Source organism: Drosophila albomicans, chromosome 2L (assembly GCF_009650485.2).
Source record: "Drosophila albomicans strain 15112-1751.03 chromosome 2L, ASM965048v2, whole genome shotgun sequence".
NCBI classification, from domain to species: domain Eukaryota; kingdom Metazoa; phylum Arthropoda; class Insecta; order Diptera; family Drosophilidae; genus Drosophila; species Drosophila albomicans.
Genome location: NC_047628.2, coordinates 5,089,742 through 5,113,996, shown reverse-complemented (window position 1 = coordinate 5,113,996; position 24,255 = coordinate 5,089,742). Strand labels below are relative to the sequence as shown.

The window sequence follows — 24,255 nt, the reverse complement described above, 5'->3', positions numbered from 1 at the left end:
TATACCATTTGGCGTAAAAAATATACCAAAATTCAGACATGGTCACATTTCATTTAGTAAAAACAGTATATCACAAGGTATTTTAATGTCTAGCAGTGTGTCATTGTTTTAGTGAACAAAAACATTCTATTACATGTAGTATAGGAAAATTTCATACAAGAACTGAAATATTTATTTTGGAAACACTTGCATTCCTGCATACATAGGTGAAACGAGATTGAAGAGTGATTGCAATTTGCATTTTAGTAGAGTATATCTTTTTTGTTTAAAATTGCCATTATTCACATTAACACAAATATTGTCTGTAAATGAATTCGTTAAATTTAAAATTTGGATTCAGCTAAATTATGTTTATGGTTGTTGGTCACATTAAAAAGTGTTTGCGTTACGGCGGGAAAACATAGAAGCAGGAGCGCCTATGAAGTAATTTTACAGTTTGTATGAATAATGCAGCCATCGGATGAAGTGACCACATTCGTAAGGCACTATTGTGCCCTGGGTGAGCATCGTCTACGTGCGCCACACAAGACTATTAGTGATCAAAAGTTGCTTCGCTTCGCCAAGTATCTGAATGCAGACATACGGAGTACTTCTCTGCTTTGTGGAATTTGCTATGACACGCTGCGGAATGTCTACACAAAGAAGTTGCAGCAAGCAAAACAACTGCGACGGGATAGGAGACGCATTGAAATGCAAACCAACTCCATTTCGGACGCGAGCTCTAGTCAGCATCAATCACATAGTTCGGCAGTTTCGGCACCGTCGACAACCTCTAAGTCAAGTCGAGAGCAACAAATTTCCGAAACATCGTCGGCCAAGCGAAGACGCGAGGAAGTGCAAGCGGCATCACCTTGGGATGACGACTCAATGTTAAGTCTGAATGCAGTAAATGGGACGCGATTGCCTCATATCCAACCAATCCCCAAACGTCGCCAAATTGACCATTTGGACAAAAATTCCATGGATATTTATCTGGCGGGTATTACTGGTGGGTGACTGCTACTAGTCGATCACGTCTGTCAAGGACACTTCATTTAATTTAGAATTTCAATTAGCATAATTATGTTTATTTTAAACTGATAGCTTTAAGAGTAATGATAATTATGATAATGCTATCGATTGTCTTTACTGTAACGTGTGCTAGAAACAAATAAAGCGGCAGTTTGAAAACTTTGTTATAATATTACCATTAGATTTTGACAAATTTCAGTCTAGGCTATCGCTTGCAGTGTTTATATCGATGTATCGATAATGTGCCATCGATTGCTTTCCAGCTCTAACCGCAGCATATTAACAAAAACAACACATATTTTGCATGTGATGGTTAAAACTCGGCAATAAAATAATAGTTAAGTGCAATGGAGTCAATGACAGCGCATAACGAACACTCGCCCAATTGAGGCGTCATCTTACTATTATTATCAACGACGTGCCACTTCCATACCCAATTTACCGTTTCCATGCTAGAGATAAAAACTGTTGTGTCTTCGTCTTCAGCCATAGGCAGGTATCTAAGTGCGAGTGCAAGCGAGACAGTGGCACCAAATGAAGATAGTCTAACTAAATGTTTTTCTTGTTATTGAATATTGCGTAGAGTGTCGTCATGGGCTGCATAACGAGCACCAATAAACTGCATGAACTTCGCCAGGAAAATGTGTTTCGAGTGCGTGTCGCCCATCTGCAGCCCAGCGGACCAGAGGCGCCAATTATACGCAGCGGCTACTTGGAATTGACCCCGCGTGAATTGATCTTCTTGACACCCGGCTACGATCCCATTGTCTGGGCGCTGCAGCATCTGCGACGTTATGGACTGAATGGCGATCTCTTTTCGTTTGAAGCGGGGCGTCGATGCATGTCGGGGCCAGGCATCTATACTTTTCGCATCCACAATGCGGAGCAATTATATCCGATGTTTCAACGCTACATCAATGCTGTCAACACAGATGCCTTTGCCCAGGTGGAACGCGAGCGGGAACGCGTCAATTCTACCCACTCGGTATCCGTGCTCATGGGACGCAGTGATGTGCAGCCGCACAGCAATAATTACTTGGAACCGGCTCCGATGATGGCGCGTGCAGCGCTCCAAGTGCAGCAGTCTGCAAATGAGTCGAGTGCAAGCGCCACCAACGACTCACCCGAGCAGCTCCCGAATGTGCAGTTAAATATGACCGAGATGGGTGCGGCAACGGCGACGGGTAATCTGCAGTCGCCCATCACACCAGGCGCCTACATAAATACGAACACGAATGTCTACTTCGATCAGCCACTGCAGCGGTTGCTACAGGAGCAGAACAGTCGCAGTTCGCCATCCGAAGCCACGCCCACCTCCTCGAACAGTGGATTTAGCACGATGCGGCGACAGCAGCCAATATCAGCGGACTTGCCACCGCAGGAGTCGGCACCGGCACTGAACGAAACGCTGCGTCTGTATGCGAATGTGGAGACGCCACGCGAGCGGCAGCTATTCGAGACACCGCTGGGCTCGGCGGGTTGCAATGAACGTTGTTATGAGAACATAAATCGGTTGGATTTGCCGCTGTTGCCGCGTGATTGCTCGCAACAGTCGGTAGCATCCATCACGCAGGTGCAGCAGCAACAACAGCAGCAGCAGCAGCAGCCTCCACAGCCAGTTACACCCACCAGCTTGCCGGGAGTGAACTATATAGTGCTGGACTTGGATCAGCCACGCAGTCCAGCGCAGAGTTCCCCCAAAACTGTGACCAATGGCTTTGGCAGCGGCCTCTCGCTGACAGCGGCAGCAACAGCGCCCGTTACGCCCGAAGGACAAATCACAACGGATCCTACGCAATCTGCACAGAATCGCACATCGAATGCTGTAGCAACTGCACAGCCAGCAACATCGACAACGACTGCGGCCGAAACTGTGGCTACGCAAGGCTACTCGACTATCGACTTTATACGCACCTATGCGCTGAACAAATCCTCGACGGCACCCACGAATCACGACGGTGAGGTGGCTACAATCTGTCAACCACAGCAGCAGCATCAGGACCATACGCATGAAGACTGTGAGCTGCGCATCACAAGGCATAGCAAATGTGTTCGGAAAGCCTACTCGATAAGTGAATAACAGGAAGAGGACGAGTGCAGAGTGACGAGTAATAATTAACTAGTGGCAAATGACGAGTAATAAGTAACTAGAGCCGGGTGAAGAATAACAACCAAAGAGTCATTTGTGGAGAGTGAAGAGCGAAAAGTAACTTGTGAAGTATGAAGAGTAACTAGTACAACTGAACCACAGTATGAAGACTGCAAAATGCGCATCACATGGCATAGGAAATGTGTTCGGAAAGATTACTCGATCTATGAGTAAAAGGACTAGTGACTAGCAAGAAGCACCGAGTAACAATTTACTAATGACTAGTAACTTGCAACGAGTGACGAGTAGTGAAAGCCAGCACAACGAATTTACCTAATAGAAAACACGGGTTCCAACTGCGGCTCGTTCTATATTCTAATATAAAAATGCCAAAAATATACGTTGGGTGAGTGTTGACGGTAATTATTTGTCTAGAGAGTGAAATCACACACACACACAACGCAACAAAAACATAAATTGTAACCAGGTTGTTTCATCGTATGTACTTATTGTTCATTGTGCACATACTTATATGTATAAGTTTTTTACATACACAAGGGGCTGTTTAGTGCTAGTCGTTTTGAAAATTTGTTCAAATTAATTATTATTAAGTGATTGCAAGATGAAAAGCTTTTAAAATGTATGTAACATATATATACACACTTACTATATACATATAGCTTAGATATACTCGTTAACTTTTAAGGCCGCACAGATGAAAGCTTATTATGTATAATGAGCATAGTTCTCTTGTTGTTTCTTTTTAATTTTTTTTTTTTTTTAATTCTAATGTTCAAGGTTTTGGCATTTGAATTTGTTAGCAGCTTTAAACATAGATTTGATACGTATTTGCTTTATTGTTATCAAAATTGTTAGGAATTCAAAACATTTTACATATGTACGTATGTTACAAATTGTGCTAGAGTCATTGGAATATGCAGCAGCAGTCGGCATATTATGTAATTGCTTCTATCTATGGATTACCAATTTGAAGAATATTTGTATTATTATTGTTAGTGTCTAAGACAAACATGTGCAATAAAACTTAACAGAAACTTTAAGCAAACTTTATTTAAATTTTTTCCTACTCGCTATTGTCAATATACACATAAATAGCATAATTAATGGCTTAAGACGATCGGTAATCGATTAAAGCTTCCTCAGTGTGGAAATTCTTTGGACGCTCTTTCGCTGTTTGGGAGTTAAATTCGGAAGATTGAAGGCATTTTATTTACATACATTGTGCACGTAAGTCCGTTCTGGTATAACAGTCTCTGAACATTTGAAATAGCAAGCAGTGCTGTCAATTAATCGATTAATGGTTGTCTAATGTGAACAGACTTGTAATGTGTATTTACTATTCGCAACTTAAAAACAAATAAACTGGCCACAAAAATATGTATTAATTATAGTTTAATTATTTTAATTAATATGTTCGATTCTCAGATATAAATGCAGCAAAGTGACGTATGTATAACAGTTTTCTAATTTTAAAATAATCAGCGACTACTAATAAAGTTAATCGATTAAGTAATCGATTAGAGTATTGTCCAGTGTGTACACACCTAAGGTGTGTAGTTACCGTTTGAAACTTGAAAACAATTGCGTTGTTCACAATAAATGAGCAAGTAAAATAAGCTATAGAAAACTATTCATTTTTAATAAATTTTGAATTTTTTCAACTGGCATATTCCAGTCAGGAAATTAATGTGAGGCTGAAGTGCAGCATCGTCACTGCTACAAAACGTAATTAGAGAGAGATTTCATCTCTCATGTTCCACTTCTTATCGCGCGCTTTGCACTGTTTTTTACCTCCCATTTCTACATTTCTATTAGTTGCCTTATTATTACGACGGTCAGTGGCATTTGTGCTTTACGCAGCGACGGAGTGTCATGGTCGGATGTGTGAATAAATTATTGCTGATCTTGGCCTTGCTCCATCAATTGCGCGACGGCCATTGTCAGCAATTTGGCGCTGAGCTATTGAGACGTATTGCGCCCGCAACATCGCCTGATGTTCAGGAGGAAGCTGTGCGTCAGCTTATAAGGCGTGTGGTGGGCAACACAGCCGGCAATTGGTTTGATGTAGAGGTCAATAAGTTGCTCGATACCCGCAGCTATCAAGTAAGTTAATAATAGCAAAAACTACTTTTATTTATGTATGTATGCTTCAATTACAGATTAGTCTGCAGCAAAGTGGCAAAGTGTTAATAGTGGGATCCGATGGAGTCTCAATTTGCAAGGGTTTCCATCACTATTTGAAGCAGGTGCTGCACAAGGATTTGGAATGGTTCAAGACGAGCATCGAGCTTCCCGACAATCTTCAGCTGCCCAATGTGACGTTGCGTTCCGCATCCGCGAGTCCCATTATTTATTATCAGAATGTTTGCACTTGGAGCTATAGTTTTGTGTGGTGGAATCTGGAGCAGTGGCGTCGTCACATCGATTGGATGGCACTGATGGGTATCAATCTATCGCTGGCTCCCAACCAGGAGGCTATCTGGCAGGATGTCTACACGGAACTGGGATTAAGCGAAGCCGAAATTGATGCACACTTTGCGGGCCCCGCCTTTCAGACCTGGCAGCGCATGGGAAACATACGAGGCTGGGCGGGTCCATTGCCGCCGGCTCACAGACGTCTCCAGCAGCGACTACAGCAGCAAATTCTGCAGGCACAGCGTGAGCTGGGAATGAGCGTGGCATTGCCAGCGTTTGCGGGACATGTGCCGCAGCCATTGCAACGCATCTTTCCGAATGCCAGCTACTCGCTGGCCCAACGCTGGAATAACTTTCCCGATCCCTATTGCTGTAATCTCTTCGTAGAGCCCAATGATGCACTTTTCCAGCAGTTGGCCACCATGTTTCTGCGTCGCGTGGTGCAAGCCTATGGTTCAAATCACATCTACTTCTGCGATCCCTTTAACGAAATGCAGCCACGTCTCGCTGAACCGGATTACATGCGTGCCACTTCGCAGGCGATCTACAACTCTATGCGCACCGTGGATGGCGAGGCTGTGTGGTTGCTGCAAGGCTGGATGTTTTTGCAGGTCGACTATTGGCGCGATAACTTGATTGAGGCCTTTCTCACGGCTGTGCCACGTGGACGCATTCTTGTGCTGGATCTGCAAAGCGAACAGTTCCCACAGTACCAGCGCACCTATTCCTACTATGGACAACCATTTGTGTGGTGCATGCTTAACAATTTCGGAGGCACGCTGGGCATGTTTGGCTCGGCACGGTTAATCAACAGTGGCATTGGAGCCGCTCGTACGATGCCCAACAGCAGTATGGTGGGCGTGGGCATTACGCCTGAGGGCATCAATCAGAACTACGTGATCTTTTCGCTCACACTCGAGCGGGGCTGGAGTAAAAATGAACTGCAGCTGAGCGAATGGTTCGATCACTTTGCGCTGACTCGTTACGGTGTGAGTGACAGTCGCTTGACGCAGTATTGGCAGATGTTGCGTGGAAGTGTCTACGATTTCCATGGATTGCAGCGCATGCGGGGCAAGTATGTGATGAATCGTCGACCTGGGCTCAACCTTAAGCCGTGGATATGGTACAATGCATCGATTATTAACGAGGCCTGGCAACTGCTACTTGCAGCCAAGGAAATTGTTCCGCTGGAGGACGACAGATATGCAATCTATGAGCACGATCTGGTGGACATAACACGACAGTTTCTGCAGGTCAGCATTGATCGCATCTATGTCAATCTACGGTCAGCATACCGTAAGACGCAAAGCGATCGCTTTCAGTATTTGGCTGGCAAAATGCTGCAAATGCTGGACGACATGGAGCGCATCTTGGCAAGTGGAGCTCACTTTCTGCTCGGCACCTGGCTGGAGGATGCCAAGCAGCTGGCGCCCAGTGCGGATCAACGAATTGTGTATGAGTTCAATGCTCGTAATCAGCTGACAATCTGGGGTCCCAATGGCCAGATTCTTGACTACGCCACTAAACAATGGTCTGGCCTGGTGCGTGATTATTATCAGCCACGATGGTCCATGTTCCTGGACGCCGCCACCTTGGCCCTCGAATCCAATGTGCCCTTTAATGCCACCAACTTTAAGCTGCGCGTTGCCAATGAGATCGAACTGCCGTTCAGCAATCTAACCAAATTGTATCCAACAAAACCCGTGGGCAACACTTGGCACATATCGCAACAGATCTATATAAAGTGGAATGCATTTGCCAAGGATTCGCAATTCCTGCATAATAATCGAGTTGAGCTTGGCGTCAATGAGGGAAAAGCACGGCATAGAAAACGGCAACCAAAGCAACATTAAGTGATACTTTTTAGAGTATAAGATAAAGGCTAAAACTATTACCACATTAGCAGAGACCATAATGTTTAATGGGAGAGAAAAAAGTTGAAAAGTACTTTGGCGAAATCAAATTGTATCATCAGTTTTGTGTTTTATTTATAAAAATAAAAAGAAATATAATTTTTTGTTTTTAATATAAATATAAAAAATATCCATTACTTTTTTAATAAAATAAAAAACATTTGTATGCATAAAATAGTTACTTTGAGTTCATTATACTGTTCAAAATTGGGGCTCGGGGGAAAAACTTGCGAATCAAATAAAGTTGGCCATTTCAAATTATGTTGTTCTAGTTGTAGATATAATTTGCCTCATTAATCATGTTTCGGTCCCTGCTAAACACACGCGTCTAATACAACATACATACATCATAGGAATATATAACTTGTTGTGTTTTAATTGATTTTTATTTAAATTAATGTACAAACTAATTTAAATGTAAAAATTTAAACATCTGCATCAATCAATCATACGCATACGAATTTCTATTGTTGTTGCTCAATTGCATATGTGAGAATGTGTGTGTTGTTATGTGTGTGCTGATTATTGTGGTACAGTTCATTACAATGCACATTACATGCTTGTAGTACATACAAATGTTTTTTTTATTTATATTTTGTTTTTGTTTTTTTGCGGTATTGAGTTTTATGCAAGTTTCTACATATAATTACTCAATAAATTTCTTGATGTATGTGGCTTGTGTTGTGTGGGGGGCAAACTACAATTTAGTTTTCGTGAATGTGTTTTAATTTATTTTTCTCTTGTGTGAAAAGTCGTATGTGAAGGTCAGGGAAGGGAGGGGAGTTGTGTTCGCTTGATTTTCCATTCATACACGATATTTCTACAGTTATGTTCAATCAGCTTAAAATTTCAAACAAACATTATAAGTTTTTATGTTGTATGTATAAAGTTTTTGCATCGATCGTTATTTTGCTTATCTAGAACGCCGATACTTTACAGCTAAGTAAGGAGGAGGATGTGGAGGGGGTGCGTGGTTTGGTTGCTTGTTTGGTGGTGGTGACGGCAAGTACGCAAAAATATGTTAATCATATTAAGGTATGCAATTGCGCACCTTAACCGCAACATTTCTCTTATCATCGCATCATCGTACTTAATTCAACATATACGCAAACTGTCAGCAGTATGCGGATGTTTGTGTTGTTTTGTGTGTGTGTGTGTATTTAGGTGTGTGTGTGTGTTGTGTGTGTGTGTGTATATATATATATAACGTTTATACTCATATGCATTCAATCAAACAAACATTTATACTTTTTCTCCAAATGAGAAAACACTCATACATCATATTATCATCAATCATCTCAGCATTCTCTTAAGCTTCAACTAATATGCAATCGCAATCAGATGTTGCAGGGCATATTTTATTCATCCTGCATGTCCTCTGGCAATTCATGCGGATTCAACATGCCCGGAATATTACGTTGCATTTGACGTTTATTGGATTGCTCTTCGGCTAATGCCGCTTCACGCTCCTCCAGATACAGATCCGAATCATCCTCTCCGGTGGCCTCCTGTAACCAAAAGTAAGTAAATCGATTACCAATTTGAAATCGTGATTATCGTGTCGAAAACTCGTAAGTTCAGGACATTTTACTCACGCGTATCTGTATGAGAAAATCTCTCAAATGCTCCTTAAATGCTTGCACATTCTCATCTAAATTGAAAAGGCCTGTGACAAAGACTTTGATCTGATTATCTGATAAATGATTAAATGCCGACTTTAGCAATGAGGCCACATATTCTTGTATGAATATCATATTGTCCGGTATGGGCCCCAGATCGACAGTTATCTTTCGATTCTCCACCAGCGAGAACATGTAGGCCAATATAATGGCATGATTTGGCAAACCTGCCGTATGCGAAGTGTCAGTTACCACTGAGAAGATTTGCATAAGTATATCGGTGAAATAGGTCTGATAGAAACTCTGCGCCGCATTCGGATGTTGTTCAAGATTTTGCAGCATCTGCAATTATAATCAATTATTATAACATTCATCAAAAATCATGTAAACGGAGAGATCTAAATAGAATTATCACTTACCTTAAATAAGATATTCAAACCCATGTCAGCAACATTGCGCATCGTGTGCTTAAATGCCCACACAACAGAGTCGAAGACCAGCTTAAATTGTGCTGGAGGTATGTTGAGGAACGCCTTGAAGCAATGCGCATTGACAGCCTGCAGTAACTCATAGAAACTGAAACGATGCTGTGGAAAATCTTCGAAATTCTTATTGATCATATCCAGCGTGCATTCAAATACAGCATCAAAGATTTTTGGTACTTCATTCGTGATATGCTGACGCAGTTTGTGCACAATCGTTGCCATCGCACTTAGTACTTTGGGTTCACGCGCCGACGGAACCTTACACCGCTACAGAAAGGATCTACATTAGAATTGACAAGGGGAGTAAGAGTCAAGTGAACGCACCTGATAATCCATTAAAATGGCATCCAACAAGGGCGGTATAAAGTTATCCATAACTAATTGATTGTCATTGGAGCGGGATACCCATTCGGCTATCAAATTGAGCGTCTCCTTCTTCACAACGTGCATTGATTTAATTAGAGGCTGATTGTTCACATTGACACCATTCACTTCAATCGCCTGTATGATGTTCTCCGACGTGATCTTATACACATTCAGCATATCCAAATATATGCGACCCAATTGAATTACATAAGCATGGCCTAATGCCTTGCAGGCGGCCACGTTTGTCTTCAGTATGCTGCCGAGTTGTTTCACCGCTGTCATGTTCTTCAGAAAGTCTACATTTTTCGATGCACGCGATATAATGTCGTCCCACACTTGATTAGGCAGCAGCATATAACGTTCAATAAGTGCATCCTGCTGCACCTGATCGACCTGTGCCGAAATCATATACCCAACAGCCTCGTAGAACGTATGCACCTAAAAAAAAGTTTCAAGGTATAAAATTATGTATTACTTAATAATTTTATTTGTTTCACTTACCTGTTGGGGCTGAAGATCACAAATTATGCTGCTCATTGTGCTAAGGATCTCGTCAATAAAGGTGCACGCCTCGTTGGGCTGTATTGTGACAAAATAACGACGGCATTTGATGGCGATTTTGATGAACGTATCACAAGCCATGTCCTGCACACCATCGTGCGTTTCGTGCATAAATTCAAACAGCTTGTTGACAACCGTCTTTAGGAATTTCCAATGAGCACGCAGAAAACGCGGATACTGCCCAACCACATACATAATATTGGATGCAATGATAGCCTTATTGTCCTTTCCTTTCTTTTGCTCACACAGGCCAAGCAGGTCTTTGATGACAGTGACCAGAAATCGTTTCTCGTCCTCTTCGCAGAAGGCACCTAAAAAGGACAAAGATTAAAACATTGCATAAGTACTTCATGAATATTCTAATCATCAGCTAAATCTTTGATAACTCACCCGATATGGAGCCAATGGCCCAGCATAGAGTGTTGAGATTTTTCCAGGAGAATTCAGTGCCATTCACCTGATTCAGTAGTTTAAGGGTCATGATGCGATCAGTGTCCATGCAATCCAAGTGAGTGAGGAAAACCAAAGTCTCTCGCATATTTTTGTACAAATTGATCGAATTCGTATCTTTCATAAACTCACGAACCACTTCGCCGTTCTCATTCTCAACGACCAAGACTTCCTCGGGTTTGGCCATTCGTGATATCATTATGAAGCGCACCTTGGACAGGATGGGTGCATAGAAACGGCGTCGTGGATACACTTGTTGTCGCTTAGATGACTCAAGTGTGGGATGAAAGAATTCGGTATTGTACAGATTCTCCACCAAGCTATTCCAGTATTCTAAACAGATCTTAAAGACCTCAACATCCTCGACTTCACTGATCATGACCAGATACATGAGCGCCTGATTCAGATAGTCCACATACTTGGCATCCTCGACTAGTTTGCCATGTTCTTTCAGAAACGTGCAGAGGAACATTGCCAGATTGAGCACCAGTTCTTGTTCCGTATCGTTGCCACCCTGAAAGACGCTATTCATGTTCATGTTCTGACCAATAATTTGATCCAGTTGCACCATCGTGTCCTTGAAGAGCGTCGCAAAGTTCTCGTTGTAATTGGCTGCCGTTAAGCCGGCAATTTCGGACAGGCACTTTAGGGTTACATTGCGAAACATCGGTACGCTGAGAAACTTAAAGATCAGTGTCTCAATCAGTGACGTCTCAAATATGTATCCCAATGGTATCCAATTGAGAAAGCGTAGCAGCGTCTCCAGTGTCACCTGTATAAGAGCCGCATTCATTGAATTCTCCAGCACAAACTGACAAAGCGTAAAGATTTGCGAAAATTCCGAGCACATCGTATCCTTAAGATGCTTGGACTTCGTTTGCGTTATCTGCCCCAGCGAAAAGTCGAATACCTCCTCACTGAGATTCTTCAGTATTACCATATTGTTCATGCACAAACTCTCGTTCGTTTTTGATGCGCCAACAATATCGCTGATGAATGTCTCCCAGTTGCGCGGCCACTCTCGCTTCAATATCTGCACCAGTATCATATTCAGTTTATTTAAATAAACTTTGTTCTGCTCCATGATAGCCGGATCCGAGGATGTTTTAATGATCAGGCTGACCACATACTTTTTGATGCCCTCACACTGATTGCGCGGCAGGACCTTCCAGCGAGTCTTGATCACCTCCTCGAGAATTTGAAGCGCATAGAACTTGGTTTGCTGATTCTGTGAATATTCGAGTATGCTGTCGACACGTGTCCATGCCTCTGGATGCTCCTTCAGTGTGGTAAGTATGTCCTGCGCCAAACGCAATTGCTCACCTTGCGATGAGTAGAGTGCTTCAACGATCTTGTCGAGCAGATTGATGTCCAACTTTTGATTGAAATCGAGCAATTTGCTCGCCTCATCGGAGCTCAACATCGCCATCGCTTTGTAGTAAAAGCAGCGTTCACGTCTGCGTCGCTCAACAGCAGCAGCACCAGTCGTAGTAGCTGTGTCCGCGTTAATTTTGATTGATTTTAGCTGCTCCTCCGGCTAAATCGACGACGACGACGTTACTCGTTGCTGGTTGGCAGGAGAGGGCTGGGAAAAAGCGTGTCCAGGAATTGTTTGGTGACTGGCAGCTGTTTCGGATTGGGACCCTACAGAGAAGAATCGAAAATATCGAAAATATATTTATCGGCATTAAAGGCAACCATATTTCTTTTATACACATAGCTATGTATGCATGTATTTGTTCGTATGTTTTCATATTTTCTACACACAAATACAAACGCATGCCTGCTTGTAGCGCGCGCTTACACTTTTTTTTTTTGCAAATACGCTGCTGCTGCTGCTCACACAGACGCACTAGAGATGAACGATATATTCATACCTGTTACTCATCCCAAGCATTTCATATTGGCGAATCATACGCATTTGTTTTGATTTTGCGGCAAAACAGAAAAGTAAACGCCATTAAAGACAAAATGGTGTTTGCCATAGTTTACATTTGATTGTGTCGCAACCACAAACTGGGTTAGACCCATCCCGCGATCTACTGCTGCTTTATTGCCGCTATTCACTCATTCAAAAATCGCTCATCTCTAAAACACACACACGCGCGAGCACACACACTTACACACATGCCGCTTACATGCATAATACAATCAAAGCAGCGCAACGCATCTCGGATGAGACTGCGAAGGCATTTCACAAGCTCATAATGTGCTCCCGATTTTGGGTTGTTGAACAACATAATTTTTGTTTATTGTAATTGACTTTAATGCATATTTACATGTTTTACGTCTTTCACACACTTACCAAGTTTTTATGAGAAAAGCGTTGCAACCAACCTACGATTCCAAAAGAAGCAGCGTGCAAAACGAAGAGCGCAAAACGAGTGAAAAAGACTACGTTATTGTCCAGACAGGAAAAAAAATTTTATTTCAATTCGCGTGGCACACAAGTATTGCCTATGTATATCAGATGTACTTAAGCACATGTACTCTGAGAACTTATTTGCAATTTGGCTAACAACGGTTGACGTTGTGACCAATTTGTGTGTTTTAAACAAACTTTTTCGCAGTACTTTTCTTCTCCTTCTGTGGTGAAAACCAGGGATGGATCACGAGCGTCATGCGCGGTGCCGGAATCGAGCAAAATTTTTAAAAAATGTATTAGTCTACAACTGGTCGCAACAAAATTACTCAGATCTCTTTGAGAGGCGATTGGGGTTTTATTTTCAACAAAACAAAATTTATGATCTGTAACAAACATCTACCGGCACAATTTATAAAATAGTGTACCCATATCTTCAGAAAATTCAGCCCTGTACCAAATAAGGGTTGCATTTAGGGTTATCGATTTTTGCGAAGATGTCAGTTTTTTTTCTTATCGAGTTTAGAGATTGGCGCCACATGCTTTCGTCCTATATTTCCACATATTGAATATAATAGTTTCGAAAAATATAGAATGATTGACAATGTTCAGTAAATATGCAAAGAAAATTGCAGTCAAATAACAATAAAACTTAAGATCATATTAATCTACAAAACAAAACTAAATTTAAAAAATGCCTCGATCAATGAAAAAGTGTAGCCAGAATTTATGAACTAGAACTTTTAGTATATTTTGAATTTCAACTTACGGTCACGTTGAGAGACTAATTTTGTTTTCGTAAACAATTTGTTTTTGTTTTTTGCTACCTTATGTCAATTTATTTACATTGCTTGACTACAAATGGCGGCTTACCCATATTTACGCGAAAGAAAGGAGAGTGCGATAATGTAAGTTTGTTTTACATGAGTTCTCCCATTCACACACCTTGTAAGCTGTACTACTTTCTGACACTTGTTGCTCTTTTAGTTGCCGTTCTCAACTGTGGCCTCTTTAAATGGATTTCATATGTTTTTTAAATCACTTGGCATACAATTGCAAACCACGCACACTGAGGAATGGACATACATTTGGCGTGACTTTCACAATGTAATCACTTTTATTGTGTGCGGTCGTGGCATGGGGGAATATCAACTACAAACTCTTGCCGAACTTGCTTTTGGAGCAATAGCACTTTTCATCAGTCGTGATGAACTGGTTCACCCGGCACTCCTGGAACGCCTGAAAAAAGATGCCAAAAAGTATGTACCCATCGTAGACGCTGCCCTCGAAGCATCGAGCGCGGGAACAACACTTTTGGGGTATACCGATTGTCTGCTGGCCATGGAAAACGTGAATCTCTTACAGCGATTGAATGAGTTCAGTGTCAGCTGTGGCTCATTGTTCTGTTGCCTGGTTGTTGGCCAACGGATCTCGGTTGCCACCGAAGGTTGGTGGGATCTGGACACGTTGGATCGAGAGCTCTTGCTGTTTCTTCTGAATTCCTCTAGCTTGCTACAACTCGATATTCCCGTTTATTTACCCGGCAAGAGTCCAAATATTGCATTTCGATTTGTCACTATTCCTGTGTCGGCCAACAGTGCATTGTGCGTCCTTTGTGGAGCCGAACCTGCCTTTCGAGAGCTACATCTCAATGCTATGAATGCTTATCGCAACGATGGAAACCTTTTGGCTAACGTAGAGCGATGTGTTCCACGCAGCCTGCCCGAGCAACTGGACATTGATGCCCATGTATTGGCTATTATTCTAATCAATACGGAGACTCGCAAGAGCATCTTTACTCGCAATCTCCATCAATCGTCAAATGCCAAGCGCATTGTAGTTGGTGACTTGCAACGCTTGGACATGCTTAAGAAATTCTTTGATCACACTTTAGAAACTATGCACGAGTTGAGGACTTCAAAAGGCGTAACCAACGATTTGGATTCCTCAAATGCAACCACGATGGTCGATCAATACAGTTGCTCGGATTATCACAAATGCTATGCGCATGCAGACGAACAAAGTAATGTACTTTTTTTGTTGTTTGTGGCTGCCGTGCCGACACATTCTATGAGGTAAGTTATCGGAATTAAAACAAAACACAGGTTTAATTCATGATTATTGCACCTAATAGATTTCTTGCTAAACAAGTGCATGCTAGTTTGCTGCAGGAGAAAGCTGTCTGCTGGTAACCAAGATGCAGTATTCTACTTTCAACTTAATAAGACTGAAATCAGCGATGGAAACGACATTGTTCTGATGTCATATAAGTCTTCCTTCTGAGAGAACTCGACGTCTCTCATGTTCTTGTCTAATTTTTTTATATTTCATTATATTGGGAAAGAGGATATAAGTAAATATTTAATATTTTTAAACCTGTATTAATATAATATAAGACAGTTTGTAAGTCTTTTATGGGGCTGGAGCCTGCTTAGCAATATTTATGTATGTTAATCTTATGTATATCCTTAAGAACTTACTTATATCTCGAATATCGATATTCATATTTCCGCATGGAATTTCTACTGACGCTTACATAATTCATTTTTGTAAACAAATTGTAGGTAGCTATTTATAGCCTTCAAATATTACAATGACAATAACAATAAATATTAATTATATATTCAAATGACAATGTTAATTTCAACATTTCCAACAAAGTCACGCATCTGGGCAATGCTCTTCGTCTATCCGAAAACGTGTAGTATGCTTCGTGCTTACAAATAGGGCAATGCATCGAGTATTGATAATTGAATTTAGTTTGTTTTGGTAATCTAGCTAATAGGTTCGCAAGAATACACGATAAGATTTTAACCTAAAGAACCAGAATCATTTTCTATGTGTTTGTATTTTAAATAAATAAATTTGTGTTTTTGACAAAGCACGTGCCACATTAATTGAACCAATGCAGATATAATCACGATAAATGCGTCATTTAAATTATCAGCACGTTTGGGTTATAGAGGCAACAATTAATAACGCCAAATTAAATGTCAATCTCGTTTATGACAATCAGTGCGCATTCAGCGCGCTTTGAGTGCAGATCGTTTTCGGATATTTTCAATTTTCAAAAATAAAAATGCTGTTCCTATGTACTCGAGAAAATTATACAGCTGAAGAGCTGTTTAAAATAAAACAATTACGCCAGATAGTGGAGAGTAAGAGTCGACCGATTTTTATTACGATAATGAAAAAAATATATAATATTCTCAATTTTTATTGATAGAGTCCGAGGAGTTGCAGATAGGCACGGATGAAACCTTTCTGACGAAATTTCTATATTATACGCACTGGGATACATTCAAGGCATATCAAGCAATACACGCTTATTATGACTTTAAGCTCAAACATCCAACTTGGATGGCTCATCATCCGATACAGTATTATTCCAAAGTTTTTAATGCTACACAGTGTCGCTTTATAATGCCTCAGACGGATAAAAATGGACGTGTATTGGTAATTTTTAAGACCGTGGATGCATTTCAACAATTTCCTGACTATCTACAGCATTTGATTGAAATGGATGATCTCATATTTGAGTCACTATTAATGTTGCCGCGTGTGCAACAAAATGGCATAACGGTAATTTGCGATCTGCAGGGGTAAGTACCATTTCCAGGAATACCTATAGTGTTCTTTGCATTTCTTATATTCAACTTTTATCTTTTTATTATTTTAAGAATTATAAAAGGGAGAAATGTCTATATTTCGCTCGACTTATAAATAATTCAACAATTAATTCTCTATTTTTGACAGCACAACACGTAACTTTCTGCGCCAGTTTTCTCCCAGTTTCATGAAAATTGTCAACGAGAAAAATGGTATTTTACCGTTTAGCCAAAGGATTGTGCACATTATTCAGCGTGGCTTTCTAATGCATGTGACTTCTTCATTATTTCTTCCTTTCATGAATAAAGAATTCAAGGAGCGCGTAAGTTAAAATTGCCTCACTAATTAAGTACATATAATTGAATACGCTTTTTGGAGTAGATTTTCACACACGATGGTCGGCACTTGAACAAATTACGTGACATGGTTGGCTTTGATAGTTTACCTGCGGAATATGGAGGCCCAGCGACCAATGTGCTGGATACGAGTCTAATGCTTAATCATTTGAACCAAAATGCGGATTACCTGGAGAAAATTCAAAGTTATAAAAAACGTATATTATAGTTTTAATTACTTAATGGATTAAAAAATACAATTTGATTTTAAATAAATGATGTGAATGGTTATTAAGACACGTTTTACAAGAATTTATGTTATTTTAAGTAGCTTAAACTTTAGAGTCTAAAGTTTAGACTCACATATTTTAAAAGCATTTAATGTTTTCCAATATATCGATATCGTGATTATCATGCCACGATAGTCGTCGATAAGTCCTCGCAAATTCAATGCGATTAGCTAGTAGCACAGCAATCGGCATCGTCATCGATAATTTCGTTTGTTGTGAAATTGCGCCGCCGTGCTGTTAGTTTGTTTATTATCAATAATTTAATGAAATGGCTTCAAATAAGGTAAAAAAGAAACATATTAAGTGTTTAAAGCCTAAAACATTTATTGTTTACAGGAGTCCCTTATTATTGTGTTAGACGTACGTAGCTGCGCTTCAGAAGATTTCAAGTTAAAAGCCGTCAAGTGTGTTGCTGAGATTCTTAAAGACAAGGTAATATTTATATAGAGAGATTTGTTTATTATAATAAGTACATTTAGAGAAATCATTGCAGATTGTGGGGGACAAGAAGGACTACATTTCATTTGTACTAGTTGGCACTGAAAAGAGCTACAATGATTTGTTCGAAGAAGGAGAAAAGTATTGCCAAAATGTGGTGCAGTATAATAATGAGCTACAGCTTTGCAATTGGCAATTGTTGCTTAGTTTTTTTGAGTTTGTCAACGAGACGTCGTCAGACTTGGGTCAATGGCTAGATGGACTTGCAGTAGCTTTGTCCCTACAGAAACAAGCTAGCATGTAAGTCGGGACATCTTACGATTTTCCTATATTTACACATTATATACTTAATCACACTTCAAATGCAGTTTAAAGTGCAAAGACAGCGAGTCTTACTTTTGTTCGACTTCAATGACATGGCGCAAAATTACGATGACTACAAACTCATTACGATCAGTCTGCAAGGCATCATAGCCATGAAGAACGAAGCACACATCAAACTGAAGAAAGTATGGGGTGACTCTGAGGAAAAAGTCGAGCGCGAAGAACGTTTCTTTGTAAAGGGCACAGAGATAACACCGTTGCCAGAAGATCTCATTGATGGCTACATGTTGGGTGGCACTGCAGTGCCTTATGATGAAACGCTTGTTGAGTTGCCTCCGCCTCATCCACCAGGACTTCATTTTCTGGGCTTCGTGAAACGCGATAAAATTCCTGATGCTTACTTTTGCGGGGACTCGCTGTATATGTTAGTTCATCAAAAACATAACACTGTCTCGGCCAAGAAGTTAGATGCTTTGGTGCGGGCTTTGGACCTACAACAAAGCGTTATACTTTGCTGGAAGATATTTAGTACAAAGTTTAACACACCACGCATTGTGGTTTTATTACCGCAAAAATCTACAGACAATCGACCAGCAACTTTATATATGCAGGAAATGTCATATCATGCTCAGCATCAGTTCTGGGATTTCCCTACATTGCATACGGCCAAAACTGAATGTAGTTCGGACCAGATCCAGGCCGTGGATAAGTTAATTGACAGCATGGACCTCGAGTGTTCGTTGAAAGATACGCAGCAACCAAGACAGCAGAGGTCGAACGATCTGCTGCCGTTTGATGCCTTTCCCAGCATCTATGAGCAAAATGTGATGGATGTCTTAGAGCGCAAAATTATCTGCAAGGCGGCCACGGACATAGAACTTCACGATACGTTCAAGGACAAGAAATTTGTGGAACACTTTTGGCGCGTCCCTGAACCGCTTGAGGAAAAGTCGAAACAGGCAGCGGCAACGCTTAAAAAACTATTTCCTCTCACTTTCAGCCAAGCCTGGCTGGACAAACTTAAGGCAAAGGAACTTGAAGAGAACACGCCGCAGTCTATCAAGCAGGAGCAAGATGATCGTGAGGAATCGAGTGACAGCGTTGAGAGTGTTGGCTTAATAACACCTGTCCAAGACTACAATAAAATGCTGAACCAAGTGCGCTTAATAGCAAATACCACTCAACGTGATACCCAATTCCAATCGCTTGCTGCTAAAATGCGTGTTGTTATTATTACACTGATGGAGCGCAATAAATTGAATTTGGAACAGCTTGTGGAAGTGTTGACAGTTTATCGCAACAGCTGTCTGGAATTCAACAGTTTTGCCGAATTCAATCAGTTTTCTGCACAAATAAAGAAAAAGGCATTGGAGAGAAAACAAGCAGAATTTTGGACAACTGTGATGGTAGAGAGACAACTCGGACCGCTGGTTTTGGGCGAGCCAACTCTTGAGGATGAATTGCGACTTAAAGCATTTTATACTATTGATTTCGAAGAAAATGATGGTGAAATGGAGCAAGATAAATTATAATGCATTTTGTTTATACGTTTAACTTATTGTTTTATACATTTCATTTATGTGCCGAGTTTATTTGAAGGTGAGCAAATCTAGAATGTAATAATAAAAGCCTATGGGTTTACACATTATAGTTTATATTTTAATACATTTTTCAATGGATTTTAAAATACATTTACAACGCACGATGTACATATGTGAAATGGACAAAGGAATAAACAATTAAATTATTTCTTTTGATGCAAAGTTCTTCGTTGATACATTGCAAATTATGAAAGAAAAAAAAAACAATTAGCTTAGAAAGAAAGACTTAAGGAACAATCCAATTAGGTTATATTAATTAAAATACACTTGAGAATTTATGAAAAGGTGCGTTAAATAAGCAAGGTTAATAAAGCACATACCGAGTGCCTTTTGTAAGTTTCGTGTTGTGTTTTAATGACAAACATTAAATACGTTATAATTGTTGTAACACATTCCGCGTAACGTCTGAAGCAAAAATTTGGCATGCCCCTGCACCTGATTGCGGATTGCAAGGCGGCAGGAAGTACATGCAATAAATAAACTTTCAAATTGTCTTGTATCGCAGCCAAGAACGTTTTTTCGCAGTTCTTCCTTCCACTAATCAATATTTAGCGAGGACATCAGCTCTTCCACACTAAAACGAATAGATAGTAATGAAGATTAGATGTATAACAATAAAATAAAGAACTTTCAAGCCTTAGTCCGTATTTTACTCTGTAACGCACGTAATATCTAGATCCTGAAATGCAACTCCCAGCCAGGCAACAACGAGACAATAATGCTGGAATAGCTGAAGCAGTAGTTCTCCTTCGTCCAACATTTCCAAACGCTCAATACGTTGTCGTTCCGATGTGGAAATGCTATCGTACACCTGCACCATGTCCCAAGCGCGAGCCCCACTCCAACCACAGTCCTTGAAGCGATTGGTTTGAGTCTCCAATGACAAACAGGACTCTACGCCAGCCAAACTGCAGCCACGACTGCGTAGATTATTGAGCATTACATCGCCAAAACGATCATTCATGTTGACCTGAAAGTCAATAAATGAAGTCATTTGCTAAGAGATAACAATTATATTTGCGTTAAACCTGTTCGTAGTTGACGAATACTGCGGCTTGAAACTTCTGTGCAATCCACTTTAAGAGATTTCTGCAGTTTTGTGCCTCAATATAAACCAATACGCATTCCGCTAGAAAGATGGTAGGCAGCGTGTAATCAACCTCGGCTTGCTGTAGCTTATTGTCCACTTCATCCAAATTGCGCAGGTCGACGCCCATCAGATGATAGTTGGGTCCGTGCAAATCTGTCGGACTAAGTCGCACTTCGCCATCCTCATCATGTATTTTGGCCAACAGCGCCTTGTTTCGCTTGATCGTATAACACTTGCGAGCTGTTACGGTCGGGAAGTCCAGTTCAATGAAGTTCTTCACCTGGTGCGCGGTGTCGCGCAGTCGAAAGTATAGCGTATCGAAGCCACAGCCCAAGTTGATAATCTGACAGTTGCCAGCGGTTTTCTGCAATAGTTGTTGTCATGGTCAAAGGGTTATTGAAGTGAAGTGCAAGGCCAATAATGGCGTATGACGCACACACAAGTGGCACATGCGCAGCTGCGCTCGTTTGCAATTTGGCCAATGCAACAGGATTCTGATTTCAAATTCAATGTCAAAGTTCGGTATAGCACTTGACCTTAATTTGCAACACGGCCAGACATTCGACTGGCGACAGACATGTGGCCCTTGCGCTTTCTACACACATAGATAACTAGAGATGCTGAACTTTGTAATTGAGAAGTCACGATAATTGAATGCAAGACGTTAAAAATTTTAACCAAGTAAAAATCTATAATTCTCTTCAAGTGTAATTCAAATATAAATTCTAAAAACAACTAATAACTACCTTGACTTTAAAATTGACGATTTTTGAAAAAAAATTATTAATATAAAAAGTTAATTATGTAAAATAATTAATGGAATAATGTATGTTAGTATTTCATATATCAATAACAAATAGAAATTTCAAAAATAATTGATAAAGGTATGAAAGATTATGATCACTCTAGAAAACTTAATCTTTAAATATATTTAATTGAAATATTAATCAGGTTAAATAATTAATTAATTCTATCTAGATGTGATATAATAATAAGTTATATATTGTCTGAATTATTAAAAGACAATTTTTTAAATTACTGGTATGGGATTTAAACTGTATATTCAGGAAACTTACTTAATCTTCAAATATACAAATTAAATAAATTGTCTAGAAACTAGGCATTATTCATTATATAAGTATTATAGAATAATTGCATTAGCTTCACAAATATTTAACTATTCTTTTATTAGTTATACGTCACGTGCGTATCTCTGATTTGCAAGATGCAGAGATTTGACCAATGACGCGCATGTCCCGATATTGCTAGTAGTTTGCTGTTTACTACAACAACCTTGAAATGTAGATGCAGTCATAGCTGTAACTGTAACTAACCTTCAGAAACTTCTCCACGCACATCTCAACGCCCTTGACTCGTGCAAAGTAACCACGATTTATCTCCGGCGCCTTCCTCTCTTGGTTCCGCACAAAGTACCCAATATAATCGTCCTTCCAGTAGCCAAGGCGCACAGCACCTCGCTTGCAATCACTAGCATCATCATTTGTGGCTATGACCGCCTCATCGCATGGATGAAATTTATGTGTGGTGTTATTGTGAGCAATGCCTCCACCCGCCGATGGAGGCTCCATGACGGCTGCTTTGCTGCTCCTGTTTCCTGCAACCTCTTGTTGCTTCGCTTCCTACAACTCCAACGATTAGGATGCACCACTCTTGATGCTACACGCACTATTTAGAACAATTCCAAAACACCTATGATTGTTATTTTTCTGAGCTAATTATGCCTTTTCGTACGTTCTTGGTTTTTTCGACCAACTGCGAGTCGCGAATAACTTTTTTTTTAATAAAAACAGTCTGTAAACAGCTGAATTTAGTATGACCAGCGTGACCACAAATTGAATATAAAAATATTCTATTTTACGTCGATAACATACCGAAGTTGGTCACTTTCTCAATTAACAACTGGTTACACAGCAAAATCGGTATTTAAAATAAAGTATGTAAAGAGCAACAATTTTTTAAAATAATTATTATGTTAATTTAATTTTTTAAAAAAGGACTGTCCATAACTTTTTATTATATTATCATCTTGGTATTTTTTAAATATTTTGCCACCTGAAAGTATGCTACATAAATGCGTTCTGTTGGCATGTATCGATAATATGTTACGGTGTTGGAAAATCATGAAAATATACCGTGGTATTTGAATTTAAAATTTCCGCCATTTGAAATTCAAATTCTCAAAGGCAGCCCAAATAAATCTTCCTACGCATTTCACTTTACTCAGCTACCTTAAATGTTTATATCTTCAACTATAAACAGAATTGCATTGGTTAACAAAGTTATAACTCCGTTACCCACATTAGTTAACAATTACCAGACTGCAACACACACATACACAAATGCAGATGTGTAATTGAACGATACATATATTTATTATTAAATGCAAACAACGCGTGCCACAATGTTAACTCTATCGTCCAATTATTTCCCGCATCTTTGACATCGGAAGTGCCGACGGCTGTTACAATTAAAATTATCAGCTACGCCCAAGCCATTGCGAGTAAGTCTTCAGCTCAATAAGACGGGGTCAAAAAGTGAACTGACTTTAATTGTTGCTCTGTTTTGCATTTACTACGACGCCGGTCAGTGAATCACAGTCCATTACTGGAACAAATTAGTTTCTTTTCAAATAGTACAATAAGACATTATGTAAAGCGCGATTATTGTTATGCAAAAATATGTTTTGCATCTAACTTTTACAATTTCGATCATATAAACAATTTATAAATGCTTTGCCCCGTGCACCGCTTAAAATCTCCCGATGGCTTAACTTAAAAACGTATTCCCTTAATTAGGTTAATGATTGAAGACCCTTTAAACTTTTTCACCCAGAAATCAAGGGCATGAACTGTAGCTTGCGTTTCATTCCAATAAATACGAAGTTTTATAGAGCTACTATATTATTTATATTTATTGGGATGGGTATAGAGCTACTAGATTCATTATTTTTATAAGGATAGGTACATAAAGTTAATTTGAGTATCCGTTTTTCAAAGTTTTGTAATAATTGTGATTACAAATTCGATTTAAATTTATATTTAGTTGACAACTTGAAATTGAAAGAAATAAACCAGTTATATTATTTAACAAAACATTAATTGATAAATAATAATACATAACACAGTTAGAGTTCCTTCGATTTCGCCCTTATACGGGACGAATTCTAGCACTCTCTACTCTCTCAATATCACTCTCCATCTCTCTCATGCTCTGCACCCACACTCGTTCTCTTGCTCGGACAGTGGCAGGTTCGTT

General features: G+C 39.9%; 8 protein-coding genes across 9 annotated transcripts; 6 read left to right on the top strand and 2 right to left on the bottom strand.

Moving 5' to 3' along the window:
- Positions 1-97: 97 nt before the first annotated feature.
- Positions 98-1,186, top strand: LOC117565374 (uncharacterized). The gene has a single exon (XM_034244443.2). It carries the CDS (start codon positions 448-450, stop codon positions 994-996), a length of 549 nt encoding a protein of 182 aa, XP_034100334.1. The 5' UTR covers positions 98-447; the 3' UTR covers positions 997-1,186.
- A 77-nt stretch (positions 1,187-1,263) lies between these two features.
- LOC117565373 (fibroblast growth factor receptor substrate 2) lies at positions 1,264-4,159 on the top strand. 2 transcript variants are annotated; one of them, XM_034244441.2, is made up of 2 exons: positions 1,264-1,503; positions 1,595-4,159. In XM_034244441.2, exon 2 carries the CDS (start codon positions 1,604-1,606, stop codon positions 3,089-3,091), a length of 1,488 nt encoding a protein of 495 aa, XP_034100332.1. In that variant the 5' UTR covers positions 1,264-1,503; positions 1,595-1,603; the 3' UTR covers positions 3,092-4,159. The 2 variants fall into 2 exon arrangements, with proteins under 2 accessions (XP_034100332.1, XP_034100333.1); XM_034244442.2 differs by having other exon boundaries at positions 1,264-1,507.
- Positions 4,160-4,693: 534 nt separating this feature from the next.
- On the top strand, positions 4,694-7,761 carry LOC117565427 (alpha-N-acetylglucosaminidase). Its single transcript, XM_034244512.2, has 3 exons — positions 4,694-4,846; positions 4,937-5,224; positions 5,281-7,761. Exons 2-3 carry the CDS (start codon positions 4,994-4,996, stop codon positions 7,387-7,389), a joined length of 2,340 nt encoding a protein of 779 aa, XP_034100403.1. The 5' UTR covers positions 4,694-4,846; positions 4,937-4,993; the 3' UTR covers positions 7,390-7,761.
- A 48-nt stretch (positions 7,762-7,809) lies between these two features.
- LOC117565426 (exportin-1) lies at positions 7,810-13,690 on the bottom strand. Its single transcript, XM_034244511.2, has 7 exons — positions 13,236-13,690; positions 10,871-12,574; positions 10,421-10,791; positions 9,878-10,357; positions 9,488-9,820; positions 9,045-9,410; positions 7,810-8,957 (listed from the first exon to the last, which is right to left on the bottom strand). The coding sequence occupies exons 2-7, from the start codon at positions 12,357-12,359 to the stop codon at positions 8,808-8,810; spliced, it is 3,189 nt and encodes a 1,062-aa protein (XP_034100402.1). The 5' UTR covers positions 12,360-12,574; positions 13,236-13,690; the 3' UTR covers positions 7,810-8,807.
- A 341-nt stretch (positions 13,691-14,031) lies between these two features.
- Positions 14,032-15,921, top strand: LOC117565428 (protein fuzzy homolog). Its single transcript, XM_034244514.2, has 3 exons — positions 14,032-14,200; positions 14,280-15,367; positions 15,427-15,921. The coding sequence occupies exons 1-3, from the start codon at positions 14,123-14,125 to the stop codon at positions 15,482-15,484; spliced, it is 1,224 nt and encodes a 407-aa protein (XP_034100405.1). The 5' UTR covers positions 14,032-14,122; the 3' UTR covers positions 15,485-15,921.
- A 381-nt stretch (positions 15,922-16,302) lies between these two features.
- Positions 16,303-17,531, top strand: LOC117565430 (retinaldehyde-binding protein 1). The gene is made up of 4 exons (XM_034244516.2): positions 16,303-16,450; positions 16,519-16,894; positions 17,049-17,223; positions 17,283-17,531. Exons 1-4 carry the CDS (start codon positions 16,372-16,374, stop codon positions 17,463-17,465), a joined length of 813 nt encoding a protein of 270 aa, XP_034100407.1. The 5' UTR covers positions 16,303-16,371; the 3' UTR covers positions 17,466-17,531.
- A 150-nt stretch (positions 17,532-17,681) lies between these two features.
- On the top strand, positions 17,682-19,936 carry LOC117565431 (uncharacterized). The gene is given in 4 exon segments (XM_034244517.2): positions 17,682-17,809; positions 17,863-17,958; positions 18,020-18,268; positions 18,333-19,936. Coding segments are annotated over 4 exon segments (1,848 nt in total). The 5' UTR covers positions 17,682-17,794; the 3' UTR covers positions 19,821-19,936.
- A 159-nt stretch (positions 19,937-20,095) lies between these two features.
- LOC117565429 (leucine carboxyl methyltransferase 1) lies at positions 20,096-22,819 on the bottom strand. Its single transcript, XM_034244515.2, has 4 exons — positions 22,314-22,819; positions 20,918-21,343; positions 20,555-20,859; positions 20,096-20,463 (listed from the first exon to the last, which is right to left on the bottom strand). Exons 1-4 carry the CDS (start codon positions 22,566-22,568, stop codon positions 20,427-20,429), a joined length of 1,023 nt encoding a protein of 340 aa, XP_034100406.1. The 5' UTR covers positions 22,569-22,819; the 3' UTR covers positions 20,096-20,426.
- Positions 22,820-24,255: the final 1,436 nt, after the last annotated feature.